General features: G+C 39.3%; 1 protein-coding gene across 13 annotated transcripts in view; it reads right to left on the reverse strand.

Annotated features, from left to right (window-relative positions):
* The window catches only part of MCF2L (MCF.2 cell line derived transforming sequence like), a 135,992-nt gene that overhangs the window by 66,000 nt on the left and 47,801 nt on the right, over window positions 1-22,191 (reverse strand). The window contains exon 1 of one of the 13 annotated variants that reach the window (XM_032441988.1): window positions 20,184-21,417. The exons of 11 other annotated variants lie outside the window; for them this stretch is intronic. In XM_032441988.1, coding sequence (XP_032297879.1) covers window positions 20,184-20,304 — 121 coding nt within the window. In that variant the 5' untranslated portion in view covers window positions 20,305-21,417. Of the gene's footprint in view, window positions 1-1,458; window positions 1,558-20,183; window positions 21,418-22,191 lie in introns of those variants that run through there. One more of the 13 variants, XM_015849300.2, reaches the window with a different exon arrangement.

Below are 22,191 nucleotides of genomic sequence, written 5' to 3' on the forward strand. Positions count from 1 at the left end.
TATTCACAACCCTCCATGGGTTGTAGAGGTCTCATGTTAACAACAGCCTTGCCACATGCAGAGATCCCCTCCCACACATCCACCATAAGTTTTCAGTATATGGCTGTTCTTTAGTATGTTAACTATCATATAATCTAGTGATAGACATCCCCACCCATGGCAGGTGGGTTGAACCAGATGATCTTTAAATCTTCTCTCAAAACGACGATTCTGTGACTATATTCTCAATATTGAGCTACAAGTGCTGACAATTCACCCCATTCATTTCCAAACGTGCAACTCTCCTACACATGAGAACTGCATCAAGAAGCAGAAGGGAGCCCAATTTCATCTCAAAAATGAGTGAAAGAGCCAAAATTTAAAGACGTGCCTCTTGACTACATGCACACATAGAAGATCTCTGTTGGAACTCCAGCCTTTGTTCCACATTTTCCCTACCTAAAAGGGAATCAGGAGAATCCCCCAGTGGGATCTTCTTTGGGATCCAGTCCCAAAGAAGATGGGAGACGGATGTGCCTTACTCGCAATGCACCTACAAGAAGGGAGGTGCTTTCATCCCTATTCACATATTGAAAACCAGAGTTGCTCACTGAAGTCTGCAAAGTCTTTAGGCAGAGTAGAGAACTGAGTCCTACAGTGCTCACAACCATTTTCTCCTTCCATTTTGTACATCCTTTTTCTTATCTCCCTATCCTCGCTCCCTGAGTGGTACTGAGATAGGAATTCCCCCCAAAGATTTTTTTTTTTTCTCCTGCAAAATTATGAAAATTTCCAACAGTTGAGAACAGAAAGATCTGAGCCCACTTCCCTGCTTTTGTACTTTCACTGTTGTTGACTGAAGACAAAATGTGCATCACAAGTAGTGCACTGGGATGGAGAGGAAAAATCAAAGTACCAGAGGAAGGAACACCCTTCTGAAGCTCTGAGAATAAAATCTTCCAACAGGGTCATCATGAACGTGCTCAAGAAGTGGTGGCAGACAAGATGAAAAGTGAGTCTTGGCAATTGCTAACAAAGCCAGCCCTGCTAACTTATTTCTCAATAATCACATACAGATTGAAGCACCCTATTTTTAATCCAGCAATTTATACAAATCATCCTAGCACAAAATGTATAAATCACCGTGATTTGACACAAAGCATCGCCTGGTTCTGCAGTTTAAAAACAGAAATCCCCTCTTTCATATAATAACATGCATTTTCCCAGAACTACCCCTTCCCACTCAGCACATATAGAAATGCACACAGTGATCAGTGTTCACTCAGAATGTTTTCCATCACTCCATATCTTCAATCTGGCTGACATCTTTCTGAAATCCTTCATTCATTTCCTTAAGCAGCATGCCTTCAGGTATTACCCATTGAAACATGAAGCACTGCTGAGAAGCAGAGCTCTTGGAGACTCACTTGCTGATAACTTAATTAGCAGTACGAAGTAGAAGATCCACTCTTTACATACCTGTTTCATTTAAATTTGACATCTTAAAAGCAGCAACTGCAGGTTAGACACCAGTCCATCAGTCCTGTGTGCTCTCTCTGCTATTCCTCTGCAGTAGTCATGCATACCAAAACCAGAAAACAGAACTGGAAATGTGAATTCAAGCACCAGAATAAGGAAGCAATTTTTGCTTGTCCCTATTTCACAAAACACGCTTTCAGTTTTGCAAAGGACTGTAGCTGCACTATTAGCAGCAAATAATATCTCCACTGTTTCATTTATATCTTAACAGAAACAAGATTCCTATAGAAAACTTTGACTGGAGGAATTTAAGAAATAATGCATTGGAGATTAACCCTCCTATGCTAACAACCAGGGGATGACAAATGACATCCTGTGAAAGAAACAGTGCTTCCCCCCACACTTCAAACAGGGATCAGGGCAAATTACATATTTTGATTTACGTGAAATGCAACAATCTGAAAATTAAAGCCCACATCCAGGGTCAGTGGGATGACTACAGCAGCAGATTCTCCTCTTAAGTCTTAGCAGTGCTTCTGATCGCCATAATCGCTGTGTGACCGAATCCTGAACCAAGTGCTTTTTGCGTGAAATGCAGGAACAGATTTGATGGATCCACGTGATGTGCTGAGAAACACATCCACAAAGAAAAGGACACACAGCAAATTTACACAAGCACAGAACACACGCAAGCTCATAACAATAAGATGTACTTTTATATAAATGCACAGCAAACAAAAGAGTACAAGTACTGCCTTTGTACTAAATCACACTATTACATCTTCCTCAGTAGAATGTTACCCCTCTGAAATCCTGCCTGAGTTGCAATCTAGCAACTAAAAAAAAAAAAAAAAGAAAACACTCAACACACCTGTGCATTTCTTCAGAAACAGCCACAATTCAGCAATATCTTTGTAGAGCAAGGAGATCAGACTTAAGGTCATGTTGCTCCTAATCGATTAAGAGCAAAATAGTTCAGTGGATGGTGACCTATTTATCTGTGAGCTCGTCTTCAGCATGCAGGGAGAGCGCAGAACTGCATCTTTCAGCTGAAGCCAAGGCACCCGGGACACAATACCTTTCTTCAAATTACACATAGAGCAACTGTGCCTTTCAGCAGCACCAGGTCCTCCACTGGTTAGCTACTTGCTGGTTACTTACCATGTTCTGTCCTCCTGCATCAAGCACTGGCATGCATTAAATTCCTCCTACTGAACTTAAATAGGAACAAGTGTACCGTTCAAACACCATCAATAGAAAAAAAAACCAACAAAACAAACATCTAAGTGCGGCACGTCAAAAATCTCACTTTACAAGCACTAGCTTTAAACCTGTCCAGTAAATCCATCTTCATCTTTTCCTACTCACCTTTAACTCCTTCTCCACACGAGGAAATTTTGTACTGAGCTCACAGACAAATCCCTCAGAAACAGGTCAAGCATGTTATACAGCTGAGGAAGTTCTCACCCCAGTCTTTGACAGATCTGAACTAGGGTGTTTTGCCTGGTGATAAACTCATTAAGCACCTGTTCCCTATGAAGAATTCTACCAAAAGCTGCAAGAACTGCCAAAAGGAAATATATGTATTCACATATTGTGACTTTTTAAGTTGAAACACAGATCTTACCCACACGAAAATGGGAAATTAAGGCAATAGATAATAAACTATAACCAAAATATTCTGTATGGTCTTTCAGATACTAATGCTCAGCCTTGTTTTACTTGATCCTTTAAAGTAATCATCTGGTGATGGACGACCTGACAATGAATGCACATGGGGTTAACTACCAACAACCCAAACTCACTACTACAAAGAGCCAGACCAGGAATGAGTGACAGCAACAACTACGTGAAAACAAACAGACTGATTTCCCTCACTTGAAGATGTTATAAGAGCCCTTTCCTGACAAGTGGGGTCAAGGAAAGCAAACAATGAGATTAAAAAAGCTTGGACTGATGGTCGCATCTGTTCACAAGATCCCATTTACAGATGGGAAAAGCTCAGTTTTAGCTTCAACATGCCCAGCTCTCAAACAGCACCGTAAATGCAAAGACCAACAAATCACATGCCACCCACAGAACACAGTGGAGGTTATTTCCCCTGGAGTTCTCCACATCTGTTCTCACCACTCATACTGTTAATAACCACTAAGTAATCTGCCCTATTATGATAAATCTATTGAGAAACAGATCTATTCAATGCTTAACATTAAAATACAGCCTGAGTAATATAATTCAGACATATTTTAAATTGTGCTACTGCATTTTCTGACCCACTGCTTTCTGTTAGATGTCAAACTACAGGAGTTTCCAAAGTAACACTGTTTTAAATCAAAGGTAGATTTAAAAGAAATAACATTCCTTAGAAATGTTTTTACTTAACTGTTCTCTAATTTACAGCATAATTACTAGAATATTTTATTTTGATGAGAGAGAAAAAAAAAAAAAAAAAAAAAAAAAGAATGAATCTTCTCCCCACTCCCACAAGTCATGTAAATACTCTTTTGGTTCCATCACATCCGTGAAAGTTGAGACAGAGCAAGTGACCTGTCTTGGGTCAGGTAACAGCATTTGCTGCAATGTCAGAAACAGGATCTATGTCTGGTCTCCAAGTCACTGTCACCTAACCGGCTTGGTGGAGGCATCCAGTTCACAGGCAGACATCACAACTCACAGAACTTCATTTCTAGCTCTGGAACTGTAACATGGGTTCAGGAAGAACAATCTTAAAGAGATCCTACAATATAATATATACTATATGCAAGTATGCACACTGACACTCATCTCTTATTTAACACATTTGCTAGTGAGAGCCAAGCATGTTGCTCAGAATTGACTAGACACTGCTGCTAATAGCAGCCAGGGTTTGGTCTCACCTGCAACATGACTCTCTGAAAACATAACTCCTACTATGAGAAGCCTGACACAATGACAAAGCAGTCATTGCTTTTCAAACATGAAAAGAATTAGAAAGGAAACTTTCTAGTCTCCATTCAATGATTAAAAACAAATGAAAGAGGAGCCATATCCTTGTCAGAAAGGTATTACCTGCATCCATTCAGTAAGACACAGTAATGAGGTTGTGGCAAGCTGGCTACTTCCTGATGAAAAAAAAACCCAAATCCAACAACATAAATTAGAATAGGAAAAATAACTACAAAGTGTGTTGACTGTTTGCTCTCATTGCAACCATTTAGCTTCTTCTTAGCCTTCAAATCTCCTAAATTCACAGTTACATCCTGGACAACTCAGGAAGTAACAAAGAGTGTGGCTGATGTGGCTCATCGTTTCAATCCTACTATTTTCCAAGATCAAGTGACAGTTCACATCTTCACCTCTCACCTTCAGGAGGGCTCCAGCAAGAAAACAAGTAAATTTTATATTTGGATATATGGCTATATTTATACCCAAAGCATAGAATAGTACCTATGGGGAAAACATGTTTCATGCTTACAGTACCTTGTCTCCTTGCTGCACGTTTCAAGGAAACGCCAGCAGCAAAGAAGAACAAATGAGCTGAAACTCAAAGCCTTCTTCTAGCCTTTGTTGTTGAGTCTGAAATACAACTGGATAGGAAAAATGGAGTGTGTGGGCATGCATGTTAGCAGTAAGACTTAGGGGGCACAGCTCAGATCTGTTCAAACACATAGAAACAACAGCCTTCATGAGAAAAATCTATGTCGGTACACATTTGTATATTTAGAAACACATTAAAAAGATTTCAGTACCTCCCATGCTCAAGTCAAGGTCACCCTGATGCCTCAGCATTGCGTGTGACTAAAACATAGTCCACTAACAAGAAGGAAAAAACCCCAAAACATCAGAGAAGCTTTCAAAGGTTGTAGTGAAGACAGCGAACGGTAAAAGTCTGTGCCATTTTGGTGAAACCCAGAGAGGGAAGTCATGACTGTGGCTTTAACGTATAACAGCATGCATGCAGATGCAAGCATGCAGCACAAGGGCAGTAGCACTCATGATAAAGTACATTCAAGGTCAAGATTAATATTGAAGTATAGCTACTTCTTCCGGGGTGCAGTACATAGCAAAAGTCACATAAATAAAATGAGCTGGCACTGCATTACTCATCATGACGAGCTATCCGTATAGAATTATCTTTAGCTTAATGTAAACACAAAAATATACCAAGCTCACACCTGTAACCACAGACTTTATAATGGGTGGAGCTTTGAAGACATTAAACAATTTGATGCATCACCAACAAGCATCTAATTTAGCATACCAGATTATTTTAAAACCCTACTCATTTTCTCCTTTTAATCCTTCTTGGTGCTTTTTTTTTCTTCCAAAGAAAAACAAATGCAAAAAAGCCTTCACTCCTTTTAAAGTCATCAAACATTAAACATTGCCAGTTCCCTCTAGTTTGAAGCAAAAGATTCCAAAGCACTGAAAATGACTTTATACATTATACATACATATGCACACATTCATATAAAACCATTATACAATTTTGTTTTTGTGAACTCATTTCTACCCAACAAAACTAACCAATTTTGTGACAACTTCAGCTGTTTTCAGCTTGAATGCTAAGTCATTAGAAAAAGTCTCCAAAACACGTGCAAACCCAAATTTAAGCAAGTACAAGCAATCAAAACTCATGGTTTGAGAAAACCACAATCCATGAAGACACTTGTTCCACAAAAAGGAACATGCATGTAACACCAGTTGTTGTTGGAGTAGTTTAAAGGATGAAGGATGCTGTTCAATTAACAGGATGAACCCTGCAATATTTCTTTTTGAAGGATATACCCAGGAAGAAACCTAAAGAAAACTACTGATACTTTTAAGATGCATTGTCTACCTCGCACTGTAAGATGATAGTTACGGGACTGGAAAATTAAGAACTTCCCCCCAAAACACAACAAAAGATGGGCCAATGAATACTCTTACACACTGGTTTCAATTGGGAATATTTTTGGTTTTCTTGAATTTTAGTCTATTTGTGTCCATTCTAAACAAGCTCCCACAAATATTTAATCACAGACCTCTTGCCTTCACTGTACTGAGGAATTTACTGTGGCTTCCATTTCAAACAGACAAAAACTGCACTTATCTTCAGGTCAAACTTAATCAAGCAGGAGTTAGCCTGCAGTGTTTGGTGATGTTATTGTCTATCCACAGCTGCGAAAGCTATAAAAAAATAGGATAGATTTGACCTCTTTAACTTCATTAACAGCTGCACTGCCTGCAATCCAACATGGCAACTCCAACTGCACGGAGATGAGGAAAAGAGGACAGCTGACTTCATACCAACTTTGCCAGCTGCAGTATTCAAAATGGAGCAAGTGAGAGACTGCAGTCTAATAAAAATGAAAAACTGTCAATAAGGCAGAAACAAGTCACCACTTGCATTAAACACAAACTAGGACCAAAATTCAGGAAAATCAGGAGGGTGAGACTCACCATTATATGAGCAAGGGGATTGAAAAAGTAAATAGAAAAAGAAGAAATAAATATGGAGTTCAGTGGTAGCAGAAGGGAAAATTCAACAGGAACTAGTGACAATAGGAGAATATGATGAAAGCAGCACAGAAATCTAACTGAGGAGAAGAAAAATAGATATATTCTGTATTCTGAAGTACACATGTGCATGCACATAAATAACAACATGACTCCAGAAAGCAATCACGACAAATGAAGTATTGTACCATGACTGTAACTGTACTTATAGCCAAATGATAACAAAACTTTTTCAATGATAGGAAACCCTTTTTGTGACCCCTGAAGTATACAATCATTTTTTCCAGTTTAACAAGACACTCAGGAAGCAGAAAATCTTTCAGGTCAAAAGTTGGAAAAGAACGCGTTCCAACAAAAATATAAAATGCTCTGCAACACTGATGGACACAGATAAAGGCTGTAAAACTATTTAATACAAGGGAAGGAAAGGAAAACAACTGCAGAAACCATTACCCCCCAAATCCTGAAAGAGCAAACAGGACAGAGAGAAGAGAAATTTCCTCTTGATCCAAGATCCAAATAAGAGAAAGTGCTCATTCCATCACATCTCCAAAACATCCATTTGGGGTGCTTTTGAACAAGTTACTTTAGTACAAGTTACTTTAGTACTGGAGGATCGCTTGTAGCTAACAATGAAACAGATAAAGAATCTGGTTCCTAGGTGATTCCAGTTACCTGTCATTTCAAATTGGCAAGTTTACACAAAATCCCGCAGAACAGGCCATTAAGTCTTACTCGTGCCTCAGATCTGATCCACGTTATTGTGGCATAATGCTTCAAAATGGCTAAAGCCCACATAACACATCACACAAAAATACCACCATCCTCCTAGCAGCACTTTATTTTTCAAGGCAGTTTTGATTTTGTTGCGTGTTTCAGAACTTCTGTAGTCAAGACATGCACGCTGCAACAAACACATGGCTTAACCATTTTTGTGGCCTTCTGCTAGACTTCTTCTAGGACATGCCTGTCATTTTTTGAACCGGGAAGCCCAGAACTGGACACAGTAGTCTAAATGTGACCTCATCAGTGCAGAGCAGAGTGGGAGGCTCACCTCCCTTGACCTGCTGGCTACACTTCCTCATGCATCCCAAGATCCCATTGGCCTTCTCAGCAACCAGGGCACACTGCTGGCTCATGGCCAACCTGTTGCCCACCAAGACACCCAGGTTCCTCACTGCAGAGTTCCACTCCAGCAGGTCAGCCCCCAACCTGTACTGGTGCATGTGGTCGTTCCTCTCCAGGTGCTAGAGACTCTACAAAATAATACCTTCATTTCTCCTACTGCCAACCCTTCCCCTCTCCTGGACTTCATCAGGTTCCACAGCACACGCACACACACAAAAGATGACTTGATATCAGCAAAGAGTAAACAGAACTTGCTTTCCACCAGCCAAAAAGAAAACAGAACACAAGGTTGTCTTCCAGAAAGCCAAGCTGGAGAACTGCTCCAGGTTCTCAACAAAAATTCATTTCCATTCAAGAAAGAAAACCTCAATAAACAATCTCTTGTGCTTAATGCACAATACTCTTGGTTAAACGTACTCAGTGTAGGAAAGACAAAACTTACACTATTTGCTCTCCATTGAAAAACACAATATATCTGACCTTTCCATTTTGTAGACACAGTACTTTTAAGATAATAATATTGCAATACAAAATTCAACGATCTCTTCAATAAAACACTTAAAAATATATCTAGGGCTACAAAAAGCTGTTATAAAATCCATAAACAACTGCAAAGAGGCACAGCAGCTGTAACTACGTCCTGTTTCTAGTCTCCAGGAAGCAAACAGGAAATACATATCCCCACCTGATTGAAAAAGCAGCCAGTATGAGAGATTCTAATCAACCAAAACAACAGACATCTTCCTTCTTCTCCAGGCTCCTAAGGTGCTCCCTGGCCTGTTCAGAATGGCAGTATGGAGCCCAAGCTTTCCAACAGAAGCATTACCTTCATTTTCCTCATCAAGTACTGCTACGAGTGCTATCACCGTATTTACTTTTGGCCTAGGCGTGACAGCAGAGGCATGGCTGTGGATTCAAAAAACAAAACCACTCCTCTGCTGAGGGTGGTTTATTAGTGTTAGCATCTGATTGTAGCTCGCCTTGGAAACTCTCACACTGCTCTGAGATGAGCAGTTTGGTGCTTTGTATCCTTTCCATAATAAAGACAATGTAAAGAAGTATGAAATTAAGTCCAAACAGCAAATTCCACTTGTGATGACTGACACACACAGGACTTGAATTAACATCCTCAACGTTTATGTTAGTAAGGGACAACCTACTGACAGCCTTCAACCATTCTACCTGCTCTCACTCTTGTTGCCTTGGCTAAAACTGCTTGTGGCTGCCAGTAACTCCTTTCTTTCATTTTACTGCGGACATGATGAGAACCAGATTCTTCAGACTCTCAGTAAAACAGCAGGGAAGAACACTTGTTAACTCCTGGAGTCAAGCTGATGACTTCAACAAATGGAACAAAAGAGCTGATGGGGTTCTATATTCTGCTCTTTTTTTTTTTTTATCTTTTAAAGCCTATAAATCCCATAAGAAAAACTACACCACTCCTGCACACACAGCAGCTGCCGTTCAATTTCTCCAGTTTCACAAGGTGCTCCCATCCATACAAACAACAGAACAGACAAGTCATCTACTACTTACCACATGCACACCCAATCAGTTTAACGTAATTTGGCTTTTACTCTTGGGTTGGCACTAAGTAAAAAATACAGGGCAAATGGATCAAAGGTAAGGCTTCATGTTTCTCTCTTCAGGCAAGAAGGCAGAAGCTCTTACCATACCTGAGTGGAAGGCAAAGACTTACAGATCTGTCACTGTTACAGTATGGAGAAAGCAAATAAAGCTTCTTCAATTAAGGCCTCCTCCTGCAGCTAGTCTTTCAAGTATTCAGCAGTGTCCTTCTACCAAGACAGATTTCACACCCTTGGCCAAAAGCTTCCTTCTCCCCAACTCAAACACAGAACAGCCTGTGACCATTGCTGTTTTAGTCCCAAACTTACAGTGGCTTAGCCAAAACCAAATGTGTTTTTACACCTTTTCAGATCACTACATGCATGATTACTAAAGACATCAACTACGGATATCCAAATGATCAGCAAAAATAAAACAAACCGACAACCAAAAGTGCCGCTCCAACACAAAGGGAATATCCAAATAACATTAAAACTATTAAAAACATCCCTTCTCCTCAAGAAGGATTTGTTTGTTGCACTCCACGTTTTTGATAGAAGTTTCAGAGCAAGAAACTGGATTTCTGGTTAAGAAGCATTTTCTATCTACTTTTTAAATAGCACTTGGGAAAACTAAGGGAGTGAAAGCTCCAAAACATTTTTCTTTTTTTTAAACATTCTAAGAATCCAGAGATGTTTTCCAGCAACTCTCAGAATTTTTAGTTATTCTCTAACACTATGAAGAAATCCAATGGAACTTATACTTAAGATATTCTCAAGTCTGTATGTCATTTGCACATATTTCCTTAAAGTAAGAAAAGAACACCTTCCTTTAATCCTCCTAGGTTATTAGCGAAGGAAACGCAAGCTCAACTACAGATAAATAAAAATGCAGAATATTAGTCTCAACCAACAACAAGATACCATATCATACTTCAGTTTGTTCCATGTTTTGTTCTTCTAGCAAAAAAAACAGCAACAAAGCATTGCCCACCAAGACAAACAAACCCCAAAGCTCTCACTGTACCTGAGAAGGAAAAGACTTGCAGCTCTATCATCAGTTTGCCCCCTCCAAAAAGAGCCCAGCTCAGTCTATCTGTGTAATATACCCTCCCCCACCACCAGCTGATCAGAGTTAAGCTCATACAGCCCAGCTGGGATGGGTCACAGATATTTAAAGATTCACAGGTGTACCCAGAAACAGTTGGGTTAATTCCTTTCAGAAGTTGTATTTCAGTTCAAGTACAGTGGTGAAAACTGGGAAAGGGGTTTAGCTCTTGTGTTATGTGGCTCCTATGAGCAAGCAGAGATGAGGAGCTGATTAGGGTCCTCCATGATTGGCCGAACTGTATCCCATAGCCTACTTTGTCATATTTCCTTTGTTTTTATAGTATTCTACTGGTGTTTTCTGACTATTTTCTCCCCTTCTGTTTGCTTAGCCACTGCTACTGTGCTCTAAAAGACATCTCCTGTCTTTGAAGTACTTCTGCTACCTGCAGGTACTAGCTGCAATCTGTGTTTTTTCAAACCCAAAATAGAAATATGAGAAGGAAATTGTTTTTTTAATGTAAACTATCTAAGGGTGAGCAAATCCATTGTTTAGAGTGGAAACTTCAAGGCAACAATGTGACTATGTTGTGCCGCATCCATAAAACTCATATGGATGGTAAGGGTTTGCGCGCCCTGGGATTGAGGGAGAAGGGACAGAGCCTTCTCATTGTTAAACATAAACAGTAACAATAATACGGTTTTGTAACCAAGAGAAGGAAGCAATCTAATATGGAAAACAGTTGTTATTACTCTGTTTACAGCTCCCTGTCCCCCATTCCAAATACGTCAGGTTACTTTTGTAACACAGAGAAAGGTTAAATTGAGATGACCTGAAACTGGGTAAATGGCTGAAAATCTGACAAGATTCACTTAGAAATACCTTTTCTCCTTTTAAAATTGCCTCCTACTAGAAGCATGCCAGAATGGAAAATACTTCAGTGTTGCACTCCTGTTAACTGTGAGAGCTTCAAACTCCTGACAAATTGGTTGTTTAGGTTGTAAACTGGACCCGCTGCTGTGTGGTGGCTGAGGCACTTTTTAAGCATTAGGACCAGACCAGGATGCCTATAGGTCATAAGCAGAGGATCTCCTTCCTTAGCTTCCCGCTGCAGTTTAAGGATCTGCAAAGAGATGCTTCAGGGCACTGTGAAAACCCTCCTCACTGAGTGGTGGCATCTAAAGGGCTGAAGGGAGGGCTCCAGGGGTTCCCCCTTTCAGGCTGATGAACAAAAATTATCACATTAGATTTCTGTAAGCAAAGCTTAGCAGGAAAAAATGTTTTGATTTCAATGACATACAAAAAAGTTTGCTTCTCAACTTTAGAAATCTTTTCTAACCACACAGGAAAATGCTCAAGAAACTCAGCCTCTTTTTTTTTTTTTTTTTTTTAAAATCACGTTTATTTACTATTTTTTTTTAAGGAATGTATTCCTAAAATAACTCTCTATGTTAAATTAGCAGACTAACATCTGCAAAAAGTTTCAACACAACTCACCTTGTAGACAAAGAACGTAATTTTCAATAGGTGGAAGTCAGGAAAAAAACAGAGAAGGAACCAAGGTCAAATGTCTCCAATGAAAAGGGGAAAAGTTCATGCTGAGGAAGGTATTAGCGACCACCTGTACTTGCACCTGAAGTCCTTAATCAACCTTTGACAACCACAGCAGCAGATGATACGAAGACAGTTATAACCTCATGCACAGTTCAGTTAAAATGCATGAACGGATTCTAATGGAGTCATAGAGGTTAAGAAGAAGCTGGAGAGTTTCATAGTTAAAGGAGAGCTGAATGTTATGGGGCTCCCAGGAAGGACACATATTGAGTTTCAAGGGCAAAAACACACCTGTAACTTGTATTGAAAAGGTAAAGTATCTCTAATACAAAAGGACAGTTGCAGTATCTTGAATTCATTCAAGACATTATCTCTCTTAAAACACAAGGCAGATGACCTTCTGAATGCTGTTCATTTTTTCATATATTCCTTTTGAGTGTATCAATGACAGTAGGAATTAGATAACTGATTAAAATAGGCAAATATTTGGCTAAAACAGAAAATAGTCATTAATGTTTAAAGAATAATTCTCCTACACAGACTCACTGCATAAAACAAGTTACTTATGTTTAGTGAAAGCTTATGACCTTCACCTAAAAGAAGACAGAAATACAGGTTTTATCTTTCCTGCAAATAAAAGCATGAGAAGCAATGAGCTCCTGCCCCCATAACCAGAGGACATATTTAAACAAGTTCTTCAGCTAGTTCTCCCACATATTTAGGTTGCTCCAAAAGTAATGCTTCCTGTTTTATTTGGACATCCTGCAACGTCAGAGGCAGATGTTGGAGGTAGAGTGGTAGAGGCTGAACCTTCCTACCAGTATTCTGTTACATGTTGCAGGCTTGTGATGGATGGCAGCAGGGGAGCACTCTGACACAATGGTGTCTGACAAGGAAGTGCACATGAAGCAAAGACGTGGAAGAGAATTCCTTCATGAAGGAAAAAATGGCACCCACTGACATTCATTGATGCTTGCTGAACATTTATGGAGACCAAACAGTGGATGTGAGCACAGTGAGATGGTGGGTGGTGCATTTCAGCAGTAGTGACAGCAACAGTGGGTCATCTCTTCTGGCGCAGATTGCTGTGAGTGCAGCATGTGGGGTCTTGTTCACCACTTGGGAAAATACATAGCAAATGGTGGTGAGTGTGTTGAAAAACAGCATTTTGTAGCTGAGAATTTGCTCTCTCATATAGGGTTATTTGCGCACTTTGTATTTGTTGTAGTTTCCATAGAAATAAATAGGAGATACTACTTTTGGAGTGACCTACTTCATATGAACTGTACATCACATACCATGTAGGCTTCTAAAGTGATTTCTCGGATAAGTCAAACAAAACATTGACTCAAAGAATTACTCATGACTAGTGCAATTAAGTAAATACGTTAATACTGTTCCGATGAAACTCTAACCTTCAGAAAACAGCCCAGATGGGTTAGATTACTATAGTGGGATTCACAAATCACAAGGATTGTTTTAATCCAGGACAATTCCATGATAATTTTTCACCAGAATAGTACCAGTTACCATTTTGAAAGCATATTCTCCACAACCTACCTGTGTCTGAACTTACAGGACCAATCATGAATATGATTTCTTTCTCAATTGTACCACAGCTTTGAAGTGGTTGGTAAGCAGAGAAAACTCCTTGAAGATTACTGCAAGCTACTCCCTTCAAGCTCTCAAGATCCTCTTCTAACTTGCTCCCTAGTGACGTTTTGTGGCCTTATCTTAACAAAGTTCTAAAACTGACAAGTAACTTTGAGATCAGAAACAAATCTGATTAAATTAGCAGGATTGGATGGATGCTGACATCAGAGTAAGCACAAAAAAATGGGAGATTCTTCCACCTGGGGATAAAAATGGAAAATCAGAAGAAGCCCCTACAGAAGAAGATTCCTGTACGTTCCTATTTTCTCCAGTTTGCTTTTTGGCCTCTCAACAGCCCTGTCACTAACCCAATTCTTGAGCAAGATGACAAACTAATTTTCAATATTCAAGCCGCAGACAAATACTGAAGAAGACAAAGTAAATGTGAAAGCTAAGATTATAATGAATCAGTAATTTTAGAAAAAAACATCGACTGGTAAGATTCAGGAGGGTTTCATGCCAGACTCAAGTCAAAGTGCGAGAAACAGAACTAGTGTGTGAGGTAGTATTAACTGCTGACTAAAATAGAATCTCATTGGGATTCCAAGATCACTGAACAAGAAACGAAACACATAAGTTGTGTTGATCTTCACTTCCTGTTTGGAAGGAGATGTAGTTGCTCTGAAACAGGGAAAAAAAACGTGGAATTAGTTCAAACCAGGAAGTGCTGTAAATCTTACCATAATCCTTGATCCTTTTAACTTAGCTTGCTTTACCAAAAGGCCACATATGCTCAACCTTTTCAGGTTAGCTTAACATTTGAGGTTAATTTGATGATCATGTGGGATTTTGTTAAACACCGCAAGTATACACAGTAAAAGGAAGTTGTACAGACCATCTTATTAAGCAGGACTTCAGTATAACTAAACAGATTGCAACAGTACATGAGACTGCAAATGTCTTAAAAGAACAATGAACAAGATAAAGGGAGTAAATACAATTACATCCTGCCTCCAATACTGGTTCTGCCCAGAGAGTAAATACCTTCTTGTTGACAGTTCTCCATCTGGAAAAGCAAAGCCATGCTGTAAGAATAGCTAGTAGCTTTTTATTGAAGTGAAGTGTCTTTGCTTATTCATTAAGGAAACAGTAAGTACTTTTTTTTTCCACTGTTGCATTATTTTTTCAAATCTCCTTTCCTTGTTAATCCTCAACAGCCATGAAAGGAGGAAAAATATAACTCCCATAACATACTATGGCATTATGCCACATATGCTAGTGCCTCTAATTTAATAAGCATTCTAAATAGCACAAATATTCAGCAATACATTTTTTTTCCCACTTCAAGAGTTGCATGCATAGTCAGATTTTGTCTTCTGACGATTCACTTTGCATACATTGAAGTGACACAACTAAATTTTTACATTTCTTCTTCCTTTGCATACATTCACGCCCCAAACATCGCAAAACAGCCCATAGAAAAGGCCTGTTCATTGTAAAAAAAACTCACAGATGGCCTAAATCTTAATGAGTGAGGACAGAGAGGAAACCATAGGCAAAGTATGGGGAAGTCCGATGGCAAGGATGCAGGTTCAATGAGCTTAAAGTCATTAGATTGATTGGAAGAGGAACCAAACAAGTCAACTCTTGTATTACTTGAGTTACATGTGTACATGTTTGTTTTTGTGTTCAAATGTGTGTCTTTCTCACACACTTTCTCACACAGGTTGCATCCATCAATGTAATACTAATTTTAAAAGAGTAATTGAAATATTTTTAACAGCCAAGAAGAGAGCTGATGCAGCTCTTGTAGAATTCACATTCCTTACACGGGGGAGGAAAACTCTCCAAAGAAATGACACCTTTTTAACTTTTTCCACAAGCTCAAGAGATACTTTCTTATAGTATTTCATTAAATTATATGATGAAAATTACCACATACAAACATATGGATGTAGTGTCTCTCTGATCATGCCAGTGACTATTTTGAATCAGTTTTCTTGAAGGATTCATCACTGGAGATATGTGGTGGATATTTCTCCCTCCCTAAGTGGAGGAAGAAAAGCATTTGCCAGAATCACTGCACTGGTATCTCTGAAGAGTAACAAGCTCTTTATCTTAAAATGTATATTAAGCTGATTCCTGCAGCATAAACTGCCCTAAAAAATGCTTTGACGATGGTCTGAAATTGATCTCTGAAGGAAGAAACAGATCTCTTTTGATGGGCGTACTGCTTGGGAACTTTTCTAACTTTGGAAGGATGGCAGCTGTGATGCTGCATTTTCTGACAGTCACTGTGTAACTTGGCTTAGCCCAATACATCATTTAATTTAGTATTTCATAGACAATAAATGGTAGCAAGTTTTGTGGGTGTTATTAGAGAGAAAGGCTTTTTCACAAAACTGTGCACAAAATGTATTTTCAAGAATCAATACGCTAGCAAAGTTTACAGTGGTAGGACTGTTAAAATGCACAAGCTTTTTTGGCACATAAAAACACACAGTTCAAGATGCTTCCCAGAGCACCGTCACACACCTTACACACGCCTCCCTGCCTCAGCAGACTGCACCACCTGTTTATATTTACAAGAGTTAATATAAAGTTAAGCCAACTTACCCTTTGCCACAAAATCCAACAAGGAACACCACTCTGAGAAAAAATAATAGCTCTTCATTTCTGCTACAGAAATTGTTCTCTGATTCATCATGATAGAATAATGCCAGAGAAGAAAAGTGTCCACTTTCCCCTTCCTCTGCTCAGAACAAACTGCCCTCAGAAGGCAAGAGGTTTCAGATAAACTGAACTTTGTTCCACAAATGCAACAGGTGGCCCAAGATGACTTTACAAATATATTTTCCTCCACTAGTGCCATTGTTCTGGTAATTGTCTCCTTAATGATAGCGCTCTCCCATCATGTCCCCACCCCAAGTATTTGCAGACTGCTGATAGACCTGCTGTCTGATACAGTATACCTAGGCTATAGGCTCAGGCCCTAGACATATTTTCTCTCCTTGTTAGCCTCCAACAAGGCAAAGCAAAACTATCTTTCAATGAGACATTTGTAACACTATCTAGAATGAGCTGTACTGAATTGCTCTGTCACAGTTTCAACATTTTTATACAGATTATCATCTTTGTGGCTGATTCACCCCCAAGCCTCTTCTCCAGATTTTTGCTGGACAAAGTACAATGGCACTTATAGCAGATAATGAAAGATGCTCTTCCTACACCAGAAAGACCAATAACCAACAGAAATACTCATATGACTCATGTGATGCTTAGACAAAGAGTCAGAAGCTGAAGAACCTGTGAGGATGCTCTGTTAGTACCACTCTGAGAAGTCCACTGCAACAGGCCATGGCAGGACACTACCTGGTAAAACTTCCCCTCCCTATGGATGACACATGTCCCACAGGAGGCTGCTTGAAGCCACATGTCTCCAGGGATGATATCCTTCACAAACTCTACAGCTGATGTTGTACCAGCCTACAGAAGCACACAGAAGATATACGGTTAGGGATGGAAGCCAAGACCGTGACATTCTTTTGTAACCTGAGGCCTGGCCATATAAGCATAGGACCTGCCTGCACAGGCAGGAGGGGAAATATGGTGGTCAGCCCCAAATCTTCATGGTCCAAAAAGTAAGCATCACTGGAGAATGGGTAGGCCAAGTTGGAGGAATAAAGGCTGTACAGGCAGTCTGGGGAAAAGACATCTACAGAGAGCAGCCAGAATAAAGTTAGGTCAAGGAGGAGGATAGATACAATCCTCCACAAACTATAAGTAAATAAAGTTGCCTTTGTTAAAATGACAGTAGAGACAGGTTTGATGAAGCATAAAGACTCAGGAAGCCAGCACAGCCTCTCTCATTAAAGTAAATAAGGTCATGCAAAACCTGTCCTTGAATTAGGACATCTACTATTCACATGAGGATTTCTAACATTTTTAACATGGAGGGAAGGAGTGAAAGGACAGTGAGCAAAACTGCTCTCAGTAGTTTCCAGAGATGCTAATGGGAAAAGAACAAAGCCCTGCAAGATGTGGGACAACAGAATAGAGTGGCTTAATTTTGTTACAAGGAGAGAAGAGGTGCAGAGAAGTGAATGGTTGGACTGGATGATCTTTTAAGTCTTTTCCAACCTTGGTGATTCTATGATTCTGTAATCATGGGTTTCACAGACTCAAAGTAAAATAACTTGAGAAATAAGTGCTTGCCAAAATTGTATCTTTAGTCAGAGCAGCTACAGGACAGAAAAGCTCCCAGGCTGTATGATCTCTCCTTTTCCATGGTTTAAAACCTTGATCAGCATTTGGTGTACCATTTGGTCTGAAACTGCCACCCATCAAATGCTAATTGAAGTCTGCCAACAGGAAAGTGGAAAGACTCTTATCAGTGCAAAAAGCCATAAAATGGCTTTGACCAAAACAATGGACTAATTCTTACTGTATATGTAAGGTTAACGTTAGAACCATATAATTGCTTTTCTAATGTCAACATAAAATGGATAACAGGAAGGAAAGGAAACAGAATTTTTGCATACTTGTAGACTTCAAAAAGAAAAGATGGCAGCACAATCAAAAGGAGTTTTGTCATAGTAATAATAAAGAGAGACAGCTTCCTACAGAATCATATAGTTTTCTGACTGTACACATCATACGTAGTGAGAAGAACCTCTAAGACATAATTGTGTAGCATTGTAAGATTTATATCAGAAATCTAATTTTGAAGGAAATCAGCCTAAAATGAGGATTTTTCTTTACATGGGTACATGTTCAGTGTATTAAATCCATGCTTTTCTCCTGTGCAGTCAAAGTTTTACATACAGTTGGGATTTGCCCCAGATCCTTCATGAATGGCCAGCAGATACCCAAAACTCCGAAGTAAGTAGATGTTTGAAAATAGTGCCATGGAGCACTTTATGGTTACATTTTGAATTTAACTGCAGCATGACTACAAGTGAGTGATGGCTGAATCCTAAATAAAGGCTAAACTTGAGGCAGCTTTGTTTTGCTCTGGTTTGAAATGCTGCATCCTACATGCTTTAAACACGGCTGAATCCCGTCCACTTTTTTTTTCACTGTTATTACCAGCAATTAGCATAAAACTTTTTTCTGGTCTGATCAAAACTGAATGAACTGTTGGATTCGGATGATTAATTAGCACTCCTAAAGGTACCAAACCTTGCATCAAGAATATTGAGATCAGCTAAGTCAGGAAAGGTAAAATATTTGCATTTGAAAAGTTACAAAAAAAGAGAGGAGAGGAGAGGAGAGGAGAGGAGAGGAGAGGAAGAACTATTAAAAAAATCACACGATTTTCATTCCAAGCACCACAGATTACAGAAGACTCAGTGAGCACAGCACAAAAGAAGGGTAGCAAAAGGAAACACCATACAGGCATTTTTCTCTTCATAACTTTTCCCAAAGACAAGTGTCAACACACAAAAAAGAAAGGAACATTGCTGCAAATTAATTTAAAAATCAACAGGAAAAAAAAAACTTTTTTTTCTTTTTTTCTTTTTTTTTTTTTTTTAACCACAATAGCTCACTGTGTATATAGAACCAGGAAAGGATTCATTAATTATTGAAAAACCTGTTTTGTCTCACCTCAGCCAGTCAGGGTTAACCTATCTCAGGGAAAAACCTCAGCTAAATGTCGTTTTACTAAACGGAAAGACTTATACTTTTCACTTATACTAAGATGTGATTATACAACATACTGTATGAAATAAGCCTTCAGACTGACTCAGTGTTAGCAAGTCCCAAATTTGGTACATTACCTTCAAATATCAGAGGCTTACGGAGTTTTGAATACAGCTACAGGGTTGTTGTTTTTTCTGTGTGTAGTTACTTATGCTGTCCCTGTTCATTGCAGGGCAGTTGGACTAGATGACCTTTAAAGGTCCCTTCCAACTCAAAGAATTCTATGACTCTGTGTTTTTAAGAGTGGAACACTCAGTGAAGTTCTTTTACAGTACTGAAGGGAGGTTCATGTAAAGCATTACAATCTGTGTTTGTTAGATACTGTCATACATCTGGAGCTGCAAGGAAAAATAAAACTGCATGCACATACATACGTTTTTCTTCTGTAAGTGACAGTGAGTAATCACTACGCACAAGTAACACCTAATATGGATAAAGACTTATATATTTTAACTATAACAGATGCTGGATCCCTGCACGAGCATACTTTGAGAAAACATGCTAATTCCTGCAAGAATCACTGGAGTTGTGAAAATCAGCAAGCCCAGTAGGAGGCTCCTATGCTTCTATGCACCTCACATGCTGCTCAAACTTAAATGAAAACATTCTGAGCACAGGTAAATCACAATATAGGATCAACTACACAATCACCTCACCAGAGCATATTTGGAGCGTGTGACTTCGCGAGCGCCTTCTACTGTGAAGGATTTGGCTGATCCTTGGTAGGATCCTAAAGCGACTTTCATGTCCATCCTTCGAAAGCCGATGTTGCGACATGGATGCGTATCTCTGTGTCTTCAGCAAATTATAAGGAAATAAAAATCAGCTCTTCAGAAGAGCACACTTCTGATGCACTGAAACACTGATTTTGCTTGTAAATGTCAACAGAACAGAAGATTTCTTTGTTAAATTCAAGTAAAAAAAAGAAAAAAAAAAGAAGAAAAAAAAAGACTCAGCCCTAAAGAACTGAAAATAGATGCAGTTCAGTTTTTTGTATCAGATGTTCTTTTCCTCAGAAACCCACCCCCGTTTTTACTACAAAGAAAAGAGAAAAATTAGTTGTAGTTAATGGACAGAAAATGCTGGATAGTTTCCACACAAAGATGCAAGATCTCCTCAGTTTATAGCAAATTTCACACAGCAGGTAGATGGGGCATCTTGCTACTCCTTACAGCCTATTTTCTTGTCTGCAGTGTGACCAATATGAATAAAGGAAACAGAGCTTCTCACATAAGCAGGTTGGATTACCAGATGAAACTTCAGAAAAGCTCAAAGCTGTCTGGTCTTCAATGTTTCATCCAAAACAGCAGCTGTTTCAGCTGAAGAAAAGCTTCCTCAAAGAATCCAGTCCATCAGAGTTCCAAAGCTGCTTTTCATCCTGAGCAACTGGCCCTGCTGCCGGGGTCTTCACATCCTTCTCGTTACTGAGAGGAGAGGTTCAGTAGCTGCACAGGGTGCTGAGGTTTGTAGTGAAGAAGGGCAGTTGAAGGTCTTTCACACGGTCTTGTTCTCAGGTTCCCAAATCAGCACTCAGATGGGCAGGAATTTCTTGCTGACACTTGCTGTGTTTCCTAGTTCTTGGTCTAAAGCATCCCCTCTCCCCCAGGGGCCTGCACTGTGCTTATGCCAGCAAAGTAAAGCAAATACCATTGGCAATACAGTGTTGTTAATTAGAAATTACTCTTCTGTTCATCTATCCTGAGTCATACCCTTATCACCGATCTCTTCTCCCTCTCTCCAAATTGATATAGATGCAAGAAGCAAGCTGCTCAAAGACTGAGCGTATCTCCAGGATCTGCAAGCACAAAGATCTCACAAGAAAAGTCTGAATCTTCCTGGGAGTTGAGAAACAACTAATAGGAAGGAAGGGAGGGGAAATTAATCCCATGCTTTCTTAAAAAACATCAGGAAACCCTACACTGTCTGTTCCCCCTGTCTCTTTCAATGCTGGAGAGAGGAAATTGATAATAGCGCTTTACTTGGCAGTCAACATTTTCCTCTCAATTCTGTTTGACTGTGTCCTGTGTGGCTACAGATCTACCACAACCCCATATATAGCACTGTGCACATCAAACTGAAAAGGCATTCTAATCTGGTTCCGAATGATCATTATTCTGAAAGCAAATTACAACAAACTTGCTTAAATCACATTGAACTAAACATTAAATAACTTAGAACAGAATACTAGCTTGAAGGTAGCTGGCTAGCAGAGGAGAAAATGCTTGACTTTCAACATGTAATCACAGACAAATTTGACAGTCTTGAAATGTCATGATCAAGAGAGGTAGAAAAATGAATAATAACTGATGCATTTCATTCAAATATCACTTATTTCCCAAGTTCATTATAATAAGAAAAATGGACCCTGCATAATGCAGTTGTGCTAATCATCCTGGATCAAAGGCATGTCAGGCTTATTTAAGTAATAGAGGAATTAAAAAGAAGAAAGGAAGGAAGGAAGGGAAGAGCCTATTGATGGGAAATCACCACAATGTACACCATCACTGTACTGCTAATTTGGGATTCAAACAAAAGAGAATGCAACTCGAATAGGCAGAGCATCACTGTTAGACAAAATGCCACATTTTTCGGGGTTGCTCTTTACTTGGTGTTCTTCCTAGCAAGCAGTCCTCTTCTTTGGAGCTTTTGGGGCACACCAGTCTC

The sequence above is a fragment of the Coturnix japonica genome, chromosome 1, assembly GCF_001577835.2.
Source record: "Coturnix japonica isolate 7356 chromosome 1, Coturnix japonica 2.1, whole genome shotgun sequence".
Lineage (NCBI taxonomy): Eukaryota > Metazoa > Chordata > Aves > Galliformes > Phasianidae > Coturnix > Coturnix japonica.